This window comes from Cornus florida, unplaced genomic scaffold (genome assembly GCF_030987335.1).
Source record: "Cornus florida cultivar Cherokee Brave unplaced genomic scaffold, ASM3098733v1 CherokeeBrave_3.0.0_Hap2_Chr07, whole genome shotgun sequence".
Classification (NCBI taxonomy): domain Eukaryota; kingdom Viridiplantae; phylum Streptophyta; class Magnoliopsida; order Cornales; family Cornaceae; genus Cornus; species Cornus florida.
Genome location: NW_026775577.1, coordinates 27,231,402 through 27,249,256, shown reverse-complemented (window position 1 = coordinate 27,249,256; position 17,855 = coordinate 27,231,402). Strand labels below are relative to the sequence as shown.

Sequence of the window (17,855 nt, the reverse complement as noted above, 5' to 3'; positions counted from 1 at the left end):
ATGATAAGGTTCACAATAGATTTAAGCTGTGAGAGTGTGTGAGAGAGAGAAAGAGAGAGATGTGAATACAATGGTTACAACCAGCTTGCATCTTCTTTGGTATTTATAATCATAGGAGCCATGTCAGATCTTAACCGCTAATAATTCTTTAAACTAAATACTCCCCTGTGCTAATATAAATTTGGATGGTTTGCATTTTCGAGCTTTTTGCGGGTCCTCTTGTGAAAGAACTGTATGCTTATATTGGCTTTTTTGATGATCATTCTCACTATATTCATGTCCCTTGCTACTTTTGTTCCTTCTATCTTCCCTTTTATTTAAAATACAAAAAAATAAGTTCTATTAATATAAAAGTAACGGAGTGAATTCCTTGTGCTGACTTGCTGAAAGCATACTTTAGTTGAAGTTCAAAGCTGGATCATTGACTGATAATGACCTTCATTGTGCTGAAATGCTGATTTATTGTTTGAATGTTGCAACAGCAGTAATTAATTAAATTAATTGTTTCTGGAAAATCAGTTGAAAGATCTCAGATGTGTTCGTGTAGAATAATATTATTAACAAGGTCAATCGGCTTTACCACCACTGAAATGCACTAAAAGAGGGATTCTACTGTACTCACCACTTACAGATTTGTTTTATTTTATTTGGATGGCTGTGTGCAAGCTTTGAACTCTTTAGTCGACAAATTCAAGTGAAACACATCTGTCCATAGTTTGTATTTGGTTTTATTAATGGTTTGTGGTAGATTTTAAGTGATTTGCATCATTACTAAGCCGCTGAAAGGTTAAGATTCCACAGAACGACAAAAAAAAGAATGAAGTGTACTTTCTTTGAGAGATATCACTAATCCCTTGTTTTTGTACTGTTGCATAAGTGAAGGTTAAGATTCGCTAATATAATGCATAAGAGAAATGGCTTTCTAGTACGATGCTTAAAAACCACATGTTAATCATAAAAAAACCACCCACCTTATATTGGACAGATAATTTGTCTAATAGATGCGCTGAAACACACGTTAGGGTGTTTGAATTACTTTCGTCTAACTAAAAGTATCTCGTGACAAAAGTTATTGGAACACTGGTCTTATTCTACTCAACTTTTCTGAAATCTGCTTGTTTAGTGGAAAATTATGATTTGATTACTATTTATTACTGAACTCAGATTCTAGATCACATGATTAGAATTCTCTTGAGCCTGATTCTTTTTCTTCTCTCCACTTCAATGAATCTAGATGAGGAAGGACTCCATTTTAGTTATGCAAGCCACAGCCTGCCATTTCATTTATGACAATCCTTGTGTAGGGTAGCAAAATATTAGGAAAATAAGATTGTCATTTTATACTCCATAAATGAAGGCTCACTACGGTACCCTAAATGAAGCTGAAGCGGAAAACACCAAAGTGGAGGTGGATACTTCTAAGCATGTAAAAAATAATTAACTTGAGAGAAATTCGACAAAGAGAGATTATTTAGCCATGTACTACAAAGTTCAGTAACTGTATAGGTGAAAAAGAGTGACGTGGTCCACATTAAGAGTAATGCTGGAGAAATTGAGAAAGGGAAATACTAAAATTACATCGGTTGGGATAGTAAGGAAATATATGATAGCATGTAGTTTAACCGAAGTTATAATATTAGATAGAGTATAATGGTGAAACATTGATTTATTTTGTCAAAACTTCAGATAATTGGGTGAAGACTTTGTTGAGTTTTAGTTTGGGTGTTATATATGAACCCAAGACAGTTTGTTCTAACATTGTTCCTCCTATTTTCTGAATGTTTTTTAGGTTGTTTGCAAGATTATATTTGTTGGAACAAACTGAAGTCTAAAGCTGCCCATGTTCCATCCAGTGATGGTAGATACTGATGGATCTGAGGTACATGAATTTTTATTACTTATAGTGCAAAATTCATATTGCATGAGTTAATTTTTAAAAGTCTTCATTATCAAGAAACAAAAAGTCAAGTAAAAAAATGCACCAAAACCACTAACCCTCAAAGAGTCCCTACCACTCACTTTGGTCAAGACTTAGTAGATATTTTGTTTAAGTTAAAAAAAGTCAAGTGAAGAAAATCATGAGCTTGAAAGTGCGTCTATTTGTCCCTCCCCCCTTCCCCCCATTTCTTTAATTAGAATGGAATTATAAAAAAGAGATTCTTCCAAAAGGAATGTTTTGAGGTTGGCTCCTTGGGTTCAGGAAGCCTCTCCCCAACCTCTTCCCACTAGGAATCTATACTATTTTAAAGAGCAAAGATAATTTGATTTTGTTTTGTGCTAGGCTGTAGTGCACGAGCATGCTTAGTGGTTATTATATTAAGACAACATACGAAGGCGTTATGTTATTGTAACTTTGATGTGACAACAGAGGATCTTCCTATGCCAGCGAATCCAAACAGTCCAATAGATTTTTTATTCTTTTTCTTCTGTCCAGGTGCATTATAGTACTTGTACACAGAAAATTTTACTTGATTCTGGACTACAAAGCCCCGCCAATCACAACTCGACATGCAAGCACGTGTCGTGTCGGCTTTATTCACTCATACACTCGCACTGTGGATACAAGTCATATACTGCAAATTGCAAAAAGTATCGGTATATTCGATTGTTATACTATATACTTAGATGACACAAGGGACAGTTGTGTTTGAAAGTACGCAGATCTCTAGGTGACTTGAGGTAGTAAGTAGAGATTTGGCTATATTTCTATATATAAAACTGGTATGTAAAGAATTATTTGGTGTCATGGAATGCAAGTGTATGAATGAAATTACCTATGGACCAATAGTTGGCAAACTTAGATTGTTAGTCTTGAAATGGCTGGCATAGCGCATGGTCAACAGTACATATTTGACGCCTAATATGCTTAAGATGCCTGCTAAACTTTGCAATGCAAGTGGTTCAGCCATGCAAAATTTTGGATAGAGGACCTATGACCTTCCCGGACCCTCTGACTCATTGAGCACATCTTACTGGCATCACTTCCAGTCATTGACCAGAAATGAAAATCTTGTTAATTTTGATTGCAGAGTTTGATAGCTATAACATGCACTAAAAACAAAATGAAGAAGAAGAAGAAGAACAATTTTGTAATATGATTATTTGAAAATATATATATATATATATATATAGAATTTAGAAGGTTTTAAGATAAGTAGAAATAAATGAGTGTAATTGTAGTTAAATTAGGAATATGTGTAAAGATGCAGTGAAGATTGTTGGTCTAGAGGCATAAAGTTCCTTTATCTATGTTTAATTGCTCATATGGAGGGAAGGTTTTTTTTTATTTTAATTAATTTATTTATTTATTCATTTATTTTTTTAGTGCAAGTCATATGGATGAAAAGATTTGAGAAAATCATTCTATTAGAACAAATATAGAATAGGGTAAATGGAGGAGTGATTCCAATGTATCATCTACATATGCCGTATAGTTGAAAGGATTTTTTTTAAGAATTATCATTAGACAAGACGTGCTTAATCATGCATAAATATTATGTGATTAAGTCTTGTTTATAAAATGTGTATCAAATGTCTGTTGAGATTGGTATGTGGTAGGACAATATTTGATATAACATCAGTCTACCCTACATTTTCTTTCTCTGCACTTCCTCCCTTTCAACCTCTTCTTCTGCTCACCAAGAGCCTTGTGGCCTAGTGGTATCTACTTTACCTCGTACAGTGGTTGGTGAGGATTAGAGTCCCCAAAGGGGCAACGTTAGTGTATGGGTTTCTTGCTAATGAAAAAAAAAAAAAAAAAAACCTCTTCTCCTCCTCTTCCCTAACCATAGTTTCTTTCTCTCTCTCTTAATATTATGTGTTCTTTTCTTTCTTTCTTTTTTATTTTTATTTTTTTATTTCTTTCTGCCCTATAATTTCTTTTATAAAAATTCTCTCTCTCTCTCTTCTTTTTTTTTTTCTTTTTTCTTTTTTCTTTTTTTTAACCTGACAATACATTACAAATATTCTCTCTTACAATTACTTTGTTTTTATTTCAACCCTAGTTCATTACACTTTCCTCTCCTTTTTTTCTATCTTCTCTTTTTTCCACTTTTATTGTATCCTACTTGAAGGTTAAAACGTAAAGTTATTTTATTTTTTTGAAATCTTCTGTACTCGTATTCTTAATCCGTTAGTTTTATACCGATACTACACGTTTCGACCTTTTTTACTTTTGATTTTCCTACAATTGTTTTTCTTACAAATAAAAAATAAAAAAGGATTGCTGCAACAATTTTTTTTTTTTTGTTTGTCTTTGTGCTATTGATAGATCACAATAGCTTTATTAATGATATCTATGACTTTTGCAGACAATTACCAAGATTCTTCCACTTCATATCATAATTTAAAAATTCAAAATAAGACCAAAAAGGTTTGAATTTTGGGGTTCTCACATGTGGCTAGCATGCCAAACAATTTATGGGCCCCATCTATAAGACCTAAAAATTGAGACGACTCTTACAGCCTGTATGGTAAAAAATAAAAAATAAAAATTATGCAGCAAAACTAGAATATCTCCAAAGGACCAAATCCATAAATGAGGCAACTTTTCATAATTTCCCCACCTTCAGGGGAAAAAAGTCAAAGAAAAAAAAAAAATTTGAAACTCATATTAGAATGTCAGTTGAACAGTCAATCTCAAATAATAAAAAATAAATAAATAAAAATTGGTATTTTTCAATTTTAATAAATTGGCTACTTTCCCTAATTTCAGTTAAAAAAAAAAAATTGAAAAATAAAATGTTGAGAATTGATTTTTATTTTCTGAAAGATCATAGGCACAATTTTGATGTAGATATTTGATCGGTGTTTTATTTTGTTTTGTACATATTTATGTCATTATTGACTAAATACATGGCTAGCTATTTTTTTATTTTTTTATTTTTTTTTGGGGTCCATTTTTGTTTATATCCAAGATGAAATTAGCAAGATCTATGTTTGTATAAACCTAATATATTTCTGACATTAAGATCTATGTCTGTATAAATCTAATTTATTTCTGAAATGACTTTATAGTTGTAATCATTTTTACTTTCTGTTCTGGCTGTATTGGGAATGGACTTTCTCTTATGAGTACAGCATTTTAGCTGTCTTTATCTTCTGAGGGTATGTCCTTTGTGGACCTGTAATTTCTTTTTCTTTCAATGCAACAAGGTTGTTAAAATTAGAATTTTACGTAGAATCGTTTTGATCTTCGTAAAATTGGAATCGTGAATGGTAAGATTCTACCAAATTGTGAAAAAATAATTAAAACTAATTTTTTAAACAGCAAGACCTATAAAATATAACAAAAATAAGTCTAAAACAGACAATTAAATATATCTAACCTCAACATAGCTTATCAAGAATAAAATTTGACATTTAAGAGATATTTTTTACATTAAATTAACTCTTATATTATATTAATAATTATATTTAGATTTATAATATTTTGAAAACTAAATTAATTATATATATATAAATTTTTTTTTTTCCCACGTGACATCTGAATAATCCTCCGTCATCTGAATAATCCTCCGTCAGTATCTATCTTTGCTTTCAAAGTCTGTGAAGGAAGAGGAACGATAAAGAAGAGGGGAGCAGCGACGGATCAGCGACACGAGCGGCGACCAGAGGGGAGCGATCAGCGACCTGCGAGCAACGACCGATGAAGCAGCGACCGACGAAGACCAGCGACTGACGATCAGCGATGAAGGTACCATGTTTTGCCTATTTTTGTGATTTTAATCTGATTTCTGTGAATATCCAGTGAATTCCCCTCTTTTCTTCACCTGTAGTATAGTCGGAGTGATGAAACCTTTATGATTCATGATTGAATAACAATCTTTGCTGGTGTGTATTATGAAATTAGGGTTAGTCTTTGACAAATTGGGGTTACTCTTTGACAGTGTATAATGAAATTTGTAGAATCGATAGAATCCTGTATAATCGTACGATTCTACGATTACATCCCCGATTCTACCGATTCTACACCCGATTTTACCAATTGAACGATTTTATTACGATTTTGGATTTTGAATCGTAGAATCGTGCGATTCTACGACTCAGAATCGCGATTTTGATAATCATGCAATGCAACACCAATTATGAAAATAATAATAATAATAATGTATTTCTGAAATACTTTTGGTTTATAGATAGTATAATATTAGATCCTTTTATATTAACGAATATATACTAATACTTCTACTGAAAGAAAATATATTACACAGCACAATTTTTATTTCCATGTCACTAGTTAACCGCCCCCACCCCAAACCCTATAAAAATTACTGGGACTGGCCCTGGATACTGGCGACTTGTGTGGTTGATGTACGCTATAAAGCTGAAAGAAAAATTCTGTAGAATAGTAATAAGACCAAACATGCATTATAAGAAATAGTATTATGTGGGTAAGGCATGTTTACAAAATTAGCACGGTCAATATACGAATATTTTGACAAGAATAAAATTAGAGATGAATGTATTCGCGAGACAGTAGAACACTCTTTGGTGATCAAATGAGTAAACACCGACTGCAATGATTTGGTCACACACAGTGAAGACCAATAGCTGTATTAATGAGGAAGATTGACATAGTATATACATTAAGGACTAGGGAAGGTTAAAAATAGATAGTAAAAAGACATGATACATGTAGTTATATGAAAGTTAATCAATGTGACTGATATATCACTGAAATGAGTTGTTATTTAGTAGAATTGAGTTGTTTATGATTGCCAGTGGAGGAAAGTGTGAGAGAAGTAAAAATTGTGTAGTTTCATCCTTTTAGTTGCAGCAAATTAATACAAGGAATTGCAAAAAGCTATACACTTATGAAAAATAAATTGCAAAAGCTATAAACGTTATTTTTATTTATTTATTTTTTGTTGGTCTGTAAAACAGGTCTCATAGCAAAAAAAAAAAATTGTTTGGAAATGGATTGAAACAAAATGGTCATGTCCACTAATCGTATAGCCACCTTTTTTTTCGCCTCAAATGATTGAATTTATATTATAGGAGTGATCATCTCATTTCTAAAATAGGTTGAGCTGTGTATTGGAGCAAATTTCATGTTCACATTGCATTGTCTATAGGGTTTCTACATGAAAATGGAGGTTCATTTGATTTACAAGGTCTGATATTATGTTAGTTGGATATATATCTTTATGTTCAAATATATCAGTATGTATTTGTATTTGATATGCGGGTGGGGATTGTTACACAGGTTTGTAGATTCAGAGGATGTATTTCTTGTAAAGAAAAAGAATTGGCGAAACTAGGAAAAATAGTGAAAATTATAGTTTGATTTATGGAAAGGAAGCGTGGTGCTTTAGGTGGTTTATTACATTTAAATTCCCTCTTTTTTACTTTCCAGTGAGGTGTAGCAGAATGGAGGATAAAACTGATGGCAATGTGTGTTTTATTTATTTATTTATTTATTTTTTTTTTCAATCATATGGGCAAACGATGGAGAGGAAGGAGAACCTCTACAAGTCTATGTATTATTTATTTAGTTTTGTACAGACAAAGAAATAGAAAACCATGAATACCATTGTCATATAATAAATGCAACTCTATATGAAAACTACATAGCTAGCGACATACATTCAAATTCAAATTTACATGTCATTACATAAACACATGATAGGGGATTACTTAAATCCATTTTATATAACAATAAATTACACACACAACTGGCCATATATTTGTAGACATATTATGACAGTTTCCCCGGGCCTAGCGGCCTAGCCCTAGTTTTGAAGGAAATGCCCAAAACCAGGTTTGTGACCTGAGGCTGTAGGTCTGAAATCGTCACCAGCTGGCGGTGGCCGAGTCTCGTCTACAGCTTTACTCTTTGCCAATGGTGGCGCCGGAGCTGTTTTATTTATGCTGTCACCTTGCATGTTGCTGTTGTGCTGTTGAATATTCCTCCCCTCACTACACTGAATTTCTAGGACAAAAATCAGTACAAGGAAAACACTAGCAAATACTAACTTAGTTTGAGCCATAGAGAGAGAGAGAGAGAGAGAGGAAGAGGGGGAGAATTAAGGAGGGGGGATGCGAGAGAGATGGAGAGAGAGAGGGATAGAGAGAGAGAGAGAGAGACAGAGAGAAAAGCTTGATGCTGGACTTCTCCATCTCCTGGGTACTTATAGAGCTGAAAGAACCATGTATGGGTCCTCACCACTGGGAGATTCTTTAGATATAATATACAGATAAATCAGGTCAATGTGTTGGTTCACAGCCTAGGATTGTAGGGATACTCTGTCAAAACTTTGTTTGCATTCCCCATGCAAATGCACTATATATAAAAAAAAATTATTTTTCCTGAATCTATTTTACCATTTGAATACACAGGCAAGTATGAACCACTACTACTACTGCTTTTACAGTAAAGGTACTTGAGGATATGAAAAAGGCACGAGGACCACCTCTTGTACCGCTTATACAAGAAAATAGCTAAGAAGCATGCATGTGAAGGTCCACAGTAATGGGAAGATTCCAGAGACAAAAGATGAGCAAAGTAAAGGAAATTAATTAAAAGGGGATTTGGACGGCTTTTTTTTAGGGTTTATCAGTTGTACGTATGAATGAAGAGGAAAATTGGATGGCTTGTTTTAGAGTTTAACACAACCGTGAACAAAAAGATTACACTACCTCATTAGCTTTTGCTAGTTCTCTATGTTCTGCTTTCCCCTGCCCATGTTGGGGCAGCCGTTAGGGTATGGACAATTGGACATGGAGATTCAAAAAAAAAAAAAAAAAAAATTAAGAAAGTAATGATACACAAAATACAAGATTTACGTGTCAAATAATCTTGCAACAAACATACGATACCAAACATGTTTCCGAATAGTATTGAACACATCTCAAAACAGAAATATTACTTCTGTTTTGGGTCACAAAGTAATTATGGTTCCCAAATAAGCCCTCGAGAAAAAATAAAACTAGGTAGTTCTAAAACTCAAATTTGATCACTTAATTACAGACATTTTAATGATCTCTCATTACATAAACATCCATCATGTTGAGGTGTAGCTTCATTTTGATAGTTATTGTGCTTTGTTTTTATGGTTCTTTGGAGCCGAATTCTAGTAGCCTTTGTAACCGAAATGCTGGGCTTTGTAGTGTTCAAGAGAGAGTGAACATTGAAAGTCGAGAAAGTTTGTGAGAGAAAGACAAAGGGTTGGGAGTTTTAAACTTGTAATCCTGTTACTTCTTAAACTCTTCACCGATTTTTACCGTGGGGATGTAATTAAGAAGTTACAAGTCAAACTTTGAAAAATTTTGTATTTAATTTGTGTAATCCATGATTCTATATTTTCTGTCGATTCTTTGATTGTGTTTGATTTACCGCAAAAAAAAAAAAAAAAAAAAAAAAAAAAAAAGGTAATTGGATCTTCAATCTGATTTATTCATTTTGTAAACTTTTCCCCCCCCTACTGTGTAACCTTTGAATGCACTCGAGGGTTGCAATTGGTTTAAAGTATAGTAGTAGATATTGAAGTACGTACTCCCCACCATTCATTACTATATTCTATGCACGATCGCTCCACCATATATAACTACATTATATTCTCCTTTATTTTTCTAGGGTAAGAAAAGCTCAACTTTACAGGCTTACAGGCAGAGGCCTACATTACCTTTTTGCAGTTCCTATATATATATATACCCTTTAGAAAGTTTGTGAGCTCTGCTACAATGATTATTAGCCACCAAATGTAATAGATTCCTTGCAGTTTATGGCAAAAATGGAGTAATAAAATCAAAAAGTGGTCTCCCCAGCTTGAGGGATCTAACTGGGTCGGTTGTGGGTTTGTATATATATATATAGACAAACACACACAGTATATACACACACAAACATACGAACATTTGAAACACTGAGCCGACCAAGATCAGGGGTTTGAAGATTGCTCAGTACCTCCACTCATCACAGATTCCATTGTGGCATGTTCTATTTTCCTTTATTTATTAGTTGCGGTTGGTGATCGACTTCTATACAGTAATTAAATGAGGGAAAGGAACACAAGCTATCACATGTTTAGACAGTGCCCGACCTAGAAAAATTATGTGAGATTGGACAAACGTGTATATAGTAGGGATTTCTGTAATTTCAGTGGGGTAATTTTAAAATTTTATAAATATATAATACAAAAAAATAAATATTTAATGAGTATATAATATAAAAATAAAAAAATATTTAGTCGGGGCGGTTGTCCACACTAAGCCCATAGTAGATCCATACCCGAATTTCGTTATGTAGATTGATTTTTAGTACAGTTTCGATGATTAGTGTCTGGGTAGATTTATTTTCGACAAAAAACAACTTAAACTCAAACTAATGCTCATTGCTATGCTCTATTCTATTAGTTTGGACACATCTTTTCCAGCCAAATTTGGTGTTATATGGAAAGATTGTCGAATATTTCAAAATTTTATAAAAGGTTTAAACGGATTCGTACTTATCTAAAATTTGGTAGTTAGCCTAACTTAGTAATTAATTAGGAATTTATTTTTTTGTAATTTTTAAAAACGGTGCCAAATTGAATTATTTTTAGTATTTTTTTTAGGATTTTTTTCCTTCTTTTTATTTTTTATTTATTTTTTATCTTTATAAATAATCGTTGTAGTATTCAGCATGTTATCATTCATTTCTCATTAATAACATCAGAATTCGTTAAAATGCCAGAGCTGCAGTGTATTTTATTTGGATGGAAAGAAATGCTAGAGCTTTTAATAACCAAGCAACACCCTATCACAGCGTCACTGCACAAGTCAAAAACTGTGTGAGAGCCAGACTAGCAACACTCAAGTTAAAATTCAGCTACAATCTCTATTTCAGCAGGAGGGATGTTCCACACCATGCGGACAAACCTTGCTCCTACCCTGAGCTATGTTGATGAGAAAGCTCTATTGGAATACTGCGGTGAGGCTATGTAGACAATATTTGCTGCTGCTGCTGTGAAGGTGGTAGTTTGAATGGATGGAATATTTTGTATGTAGCAGTTTCAAATTTTGTTTTGGTTGTAGCATCTTTTTTGTTGGTCTTCCCCATTTGGGGCTCACTCTAAATTCCTCATTCTTATATACAAGCTTACCTTTAACGGAAAAAAAAAAGAATTCGTTTCTTTGAATTTTTTTATTTTTTGCACAAAGAGAGATGATTAATAAAAAATTCAAACAAATCACATAATCACAATCAATATGAACCTCATACACAAAAGTTTTTTTTTTTGGAAAATAAATGTTAAATTCCATTGAATAAGTGGAAGTACAGTAAGCCCGAGAGAGGCTAGGAGGACCAGTAGGTGGGCCTAACAAAAGCCCAAGATAGGGGTACAAGGATAAACAACCATAGTACGACAACTAGCCCAAAGAGCAACAAACAGGGGTTCAATCATGATGAAGTTTCCATCACCGTTCCGGTACACAGCAGTTAGCAGCAAGTGGAGTTCCACCATACTTGGGGACCAATCCGGTGGCCTAGGAGGAGGACGTAAGATGGACCAAGGAATATCCCAATTAGTGAGGATGCTTCTGTTGACTGGGGAATCCATGGGAGGATCAGCCATCAGCTTTAATCGAACTGATTCAATGATTCTGGAGAGCAGTGAGTTTGAGGAGATTCTCTTCCTTTGGAAAATACGCCTATTGCGCTCACACCAGACATTATATACAAATGCTGCAAATGCCAGTCTGGATATGGAACTTCTATAGTCAGATGCATTCTTCTTCCAATGATGCGATGCCCAAGCAACCAATTCATTCCAACAAGATGGCCGAACATGGAATCCACAACGTGCTTGAATGAATGTCCAAATGGGAGAGTGGAAGGAGCATTGAAAGAAAAGGTGGTTATGTGACTCTGGCATGGAATCACACAAGGGACAGAGATTTGGGGAGTTCAAGTGAGATGTGCAGTCACGGTCTTTGGTGGATAACTGACATTGGACAGCTAGCTAGAGAATGAAGGAGTGTTTGGCAACCATTGGTTTGGACCACACCAGTTTTGTCCAAGGAAGAGAAGGTATGTGTCTAGAGAGAAATTTCAGGGTAAAGTTAATAGAAAACTTACCATTTGGTGAAGGAATCCATAGCTTTCTATCAGGTAAGGCAGGATTGGGATTAGGGAGAGAACTGTGCTGTGTGAGTTGAGGGATGAGTGTGGTGATTGCTCTTGGAAAGGACCATGTTGAACCTGTAATAAACTTGCTTACAGTGGTTCTACCATCAAAGGAATGGGGTATATGTTGGTGTGGAGGCAATTTCAGATGTAAAGGGCCAAGACTAGACCAACGGTCGTACCAGAATTTGGTATTGATACCATTTCCAATTTCGAATTTGACAAGGGGTCTAATGGCTGGTCTGAGTTGAAGAAGTTTTCTCCAGGTCCATGAACACTGGTTAGGGATGCCAACCTCCCAAATACTCCTTCCTTTAAGGAGGTATGTGTTAACCCAATTAATCCATAACATACCTTCTTTGGCCTGGATGATGTTCCAGAGATGCTTAAGAATGGCTATTCTGTTCCATGAATGTAAAGATGGAATTCCAAGACCTCCAGCCCTTGAGGGAAGGCAGATGTAGTGCCATGCAACCTTTGCCCCATGTTTTTTAAGTTCTGGGCCTGACCATAAAAAAGCCCTAAAGATACATGTGAGTTCATTAATTATGGACATTAGAAGAATGAATTTGGAGCTCCAATAGATTTATATGCTATGGAGGACTGATTTTATAAGCTGAAGTCTAGCTTCCTGCAAAAGAAAGAAACTTGCTTGTCCAGTGAGTAATTCTTGATGTGATCTTATCAGTGAGAGCTTTGCAATCATGTGCCTTCAACATAGTGGATATAAGTGGCACACCTAGATATCTGATTGGAAGGCACCCTTTCTCAAAACCCACAAGGTCAAGGATTTCAGACTCGACATTTGGTGGCACCCCAGTAAGAAAGACGGTACTTTTGTTGTGGTTGACACGGAGACCAGAAACATTAGCAAAGATATTTGTTGCTAAGAGGAGGGATTGGACTGAGGGAGGGCTACCATGGCAGAAAAGCATCACATCATCAACAAAGATGAGATGAGTGAGGCCAAGTTCCTTACACCTCCAATGAAACTTGAATGGGTTAGAGGCAATAGTAGAGTCAATAATGGATGAAAAGACTTGCATCGCAATGACAAAAAGGAAGGGAGAGAGTGGATCTCCTTGCCTGAGACCTTTTGCTCCCTTGAAGAATCCATGGAACTCACCATTGATTGAGATAGTGAAAGAGGTAGTGGTAATGCAAGAGTTCACCCAAGAGATGAATAAATCAGGAAACCCAAGTAACTTCAGAGTATCCAACAAAAAAAACCCAGGAAATGGAATCAAATGCCTTCCTCAAGTCTATTTTGAGTGTGCACCTAGGAGAGCTTGAGAACTTGTGGTATCCATTAAGGAGTTCCTGAGCAAGGAGAATGCTATCATCAATGCATCTGCCTTATATGAAAGCTGATTGTGAAGGGCTAATGATGGTGGGTAAAAGGGGCTTGATTTTGTTGGCTAAAAGCTTGGAGATGCATTTATATATGGTGGAGCAACATGATATAGGTCTGAAGTCATTGAGAGTGGAAGGGTTGGGTGATTTGGGGACCAGTGATATAGAGGAAGTGTTGACCTCCTTCAACAGCTTACCAGAAACAAAGAATTCTCTGATTGTAAGGGTTACATCAGGGCCTACAATAGGCCATGCTTTTTTGAAGAAGGCTGCATTAAAGCCATCAGGTCCAGGGGCCTTGTCATTGCTCAAGGAAAACATACATTTGTGGATATCTTCATTTGAGGGAATGGCTATAAGGTTAGGGATGAAACTGGCATTGATGGTTTGGTTAATGAATTGTGATAGATGGGTAGTTCCAGGATAGACATGTGAGCTAGTACCCAAATCATTGTGGAAGTGATTGAGTGCCTCTTGTTTTATAAGTGATTCAGTTTCAAGAAGGTTACCATTGGAATCAGTGATGCTTGTAATCTTGTTCCTGTTGAATCTAGAGACCATGGACTTGTGAAAGAAAGTAGTGTTAGAGTCACCCACTTTGAGCCAGTGCACTCTAGACTTCTGTTTGAAAGTGAGTTCTTCAGCAACCTTGAGTTCCTTGTAATCAGAGATAAGCTTTTTTTCTTGCATTCTGAGAGAGGGGTCATTTGGAAGGCTGTCAAGATTAACTTGGCAGTTGGATAATTTCTCCTTAGCAGCATGGACCTTCTTAGAGATATCACTATATTAAGTGGCTAACTGGTGCTTGAAAGGTTGTTTAAGGTTTTTCAATTTGGTTATAACTTGAAACATGGTGAAACCTCTAACTGGGCTCTCCCAAACAGCCTTAACAATTGGCAGAAAATTGTCATGATTGCTCTAACAATTAAAAAATCTGAAGGCGATCTTCCTTGTGGGAGAGGGAGTGCCTAGGTTCACAACCATAGGGCAATGGTCAGAGAGACCATAAGGATGGAAATGGCAGGTAGAAGATGGAAAGGTTGAGTTCCATGCTCCATTAATCAGAACTCTATCCAGTTTCCTAGAGATATTGGCCACACCTGTGCTTTTGTTAGTCCAGGTGAACAAAAGGCCAGTGAAGTTGAGGTCCTCAAGGTTGTTATCATAAAGACACTGCCTGAACTCTCTCATAGCTTGGGTGATTCTATTGGATCCACCAAAGTTTTCATGAGGAGAGTGGATAATGTTGAAGTCACCAGCTAGCATCCATGGTAATGAGGTGAGATTGGTGGAGATACTTGTAATGCTGCTCCACAAACCTTTCCTTTCAGCAGCTGAGTTGGCTCCATACACAAAGAAGATGTAAAAAGAAGTCCTTGAACTCAAAATGGTGGCATGGTAGTGGATCAGTTGTCTAGTTGAGTGTAAAATTTTGAGTTCAATATAATTATGATTCCAAAGTATCCAAATTCTATCCAAGGGAGAATGCTGATAATTGTGAGAGATATTCCAAGAGTTGGCCAAGAAATTGTGGATCAGATCCACATTGACCACACTGACTTTGGTCTCAATGATGGATAACACATCTACCTTATTGTCCCTGATTAGGTCCTCGACCTCCTCCTGTTTTTTGAGGCTATTCAAGCCTCTGATATTCCAAGTTGCTACGACCATTTGACAGTTTTGAGGAGTTTACCACATGGGATAGCAATCCCTTTCTTTGGCTGGAAAGGACCCTTAAGGGTTTTCTTCTTCTTCTTCTTGATCATAGACAGGAGTGGGGTGTCAGAGGAGGGTTCCTCAGCTATAGAGAAGGATTCTTCAGCTGAAGAGGAAGATTCAGTAGTTGATATGTTCTCCTCAGAACCTGATAAAGCTGAGAAAGAATTAAGGGAGTGCGATGGGCTGCCAGTTTCAGGAGCAACATAAGATGGATTATAGGTAGGTAATGGTCCCAGTGGGGAGAAATCAATGATGAGCTTATCATCGTTGCTGAAGAAATGTGTGACAACATTCTTTTTGGTTGACTGAGGTGGGAGGGATGGTGGGTTCAGGGCCTTTATGTGGGACTGATGAGTGTAAGGGATTAATTGCCAATCTGTTGAGGTAGTGGGTTAGAGAGGGAAAGATGAAGTAGGACATAAATGAGAAGTATGTCTAAAGCAATGACAAGATGCACAAATTGGTGGGCAGAATTGGTATTCTACTCTAATGGTGGTCGTCTTCCCAGAGCTGAGTTTCAATTTAATGGTGTTGGGGAATGAGGATTTGTTGTTCATTTCAAAGCAGAGCTTAGCAAATCTAGTTTTGGTTTTGTTCTCTGTAAATTCATCAGCAAAAAGTGGTTTGCCCACAGCACTTGCCACAAAACTGAGCCCTGGTCCAGTCTAGTAATGTAAAGGAATACCAAAGAATTTGACCCATATAGGAAGGGATGAAATTCCATGATCAACACTGAAGTCTGAGTCCCGAGATTTTAGGATAAGAGGTTTGTTTCCAAAGAACCAAGGCCCCTCAGTAAGGACCAAGTTACACATATCAGAGGATGAAAAATGGAATTCGAATAGCTCTTTGGTTGAGCTTGTAACTTTCAATAGCCCTTTGTCTTTCCATAGATCACCAACAATGGATTGCACCATTCCAAAAGGTAATCTCTTATGAACAAAGAAACCAAGAAGACTAGACTTCATTGAAGACAACCCTACAGACTCAATATCAGGAGGTGAAATGAGGCACTCACCAGGGTTGGTGTGTTGATGGTAGCTAAGGGATAGCTTGGGAAGTGGGTTCTTGACCACTGATGCCCAGGTAGGGCGTTTAGAAGGATGTTCTGAACCTGCAGCACTTAGTTCTAAGTTTCTTGGAATGTGTCCAGAGATGGGTGGTGGATGATTGGCCTAGTTTTGGGCTTGCGGGGTGAGGTTAGGGATATCAGTGTTTGGATGGTTGTGTAAGGTTGGAGAGGGGGTGTTTGGGATCTTGTGTATGTTTGAAATTTGGATATTAGCCTGGGGTTGTGCAACGGGTAAAGGGGTGGTGTTTTCAGATGAACCATTGTGTAAAACTAAAGTAGGTTGTGCATTGTTATGGTTCTGGGATAAAGTAGTTGCAGGGTGAGGTGGAGTGTCAGTTGGATGGGATGTGATGGGTGTTTTAAATTTTGGAAAATCAGATTGCTGTTTGGCTTGGGGGATAAGATGGGTAGAGGGAGGTTCATTGGTTGGAGGATGGGGGTTTGAGTCAGGTAGGAGATGAGGATCATTGTCCTTAAAGAGAAACCTATGCAGTGAGATCAATTCTTTGTGAAGCTCAGCGTTGCGTGAATTGGCTATACCCAGGAGATCTCTGAGCCAATCAACTTCCTCTTGCAGCCTGGACTGGGTGGTACCATTCCTGAACTCTGCAATGGCAACTCTAAGTCTGTAGATTTCATCAATCATGCATTGAGTATCGTTGATGCTGATGCCTTAAAGTATATTTTGGGGATCATGGAGCTGAAAGTTGGTGGTTGGACGTAAACGTGCTTCCCACATTTGCTTCATGGTGGGGGACTTAGGGGCTTGGGGAGACGACAATGGATTGGCAGGAGCCTTTGGTGCGTTGGAAGCAGGGTGGAGCGGTGGTTTGGATGAGGTTGATGGTTTAGTTTTGAGAGGAGTAAGGTGAGAATGGGAGTTGGTTGGGTGGGTATCAGTGCAGGGAACAGCATTATGGCCATGGTTGGGTAACACATTAGAGCGAGAAAGCAAGGTGAAAGGAGGTTTGAGGTGGTTAGAGCAACGATTCAGGGGGGTTCTCATGGATGGGGAGCAAAGATCAAATGGGGTGCTAAAGATCATCCTTTAAGCATTTGTTGTTGGTAACTTGGCAATAAAGACTTGAAAATGGTGTTGAAATCATTTCCGGGAAGGTCATTCAAGTTCACGACGAATACCCACCATTCTTGAGATGAAATGCATGCATGGAAAAGATGGGCAGTCATGTGAGAGCGGACCGAGGTTTCTCAGTAGTGCAGCACAAGTGTTATGCTATCGTAGAGGTTCATTTCACAGCACAAATCAAATTCCTCATACACAAAAGTTTCCTCAACAAGGGAGAGAGTAATTAACAAGCCTCCTTATTTATACACTCAAAACAAATCCAAACGCCTCCACAGCTCCTATTAATTATAAAACATTATTTGTTCGGTGGTGAATTATGGAACGTTGAAATAAATAGTCAAAAATAATAATAAAACTACAAAGAAGCTTCCTTGCTACTTGGGAGGGGAATTCATTCCTCTTCCTTTTCTTTCTTTTCTTTTCTCCTTCTCATTTTTTTTTTTAAAAAAACCAAACATTAAAAAAAAGTTGTCACTTGAGCCATCTTAATTAGCTGCTTTCTTGTAGTTCCA

General features: G+C 36.6%; 1 protein-coding gene across 1 annotated transcript; it reads right to left on the bottom strand.

The window, feature by feature from the left end:
- Positions 1–11,300: 11,300 nt before the first annotated feature.
- Positions 11,301–13,155, bottom strand: LOC132316489 (uncharacterized). The gene is made up of 3 exons (XM_059814961.1): positions 12,762–13,155; positions 12,062–12,613; positions 11,301–11,851 (listed from the first exon to the last, which is right to left on the bottom strand). Exons 1-3 carry the CDS (start codon positions 13,153–13,155, stop codon positions 11,301–11,303), a joined length of 1,497 nt encoding a protein of 498 aa, XP_059670944.1.
- Between the last annotated feature and the right edge of the window lie 4,700 nt (positions 13,156–17,855).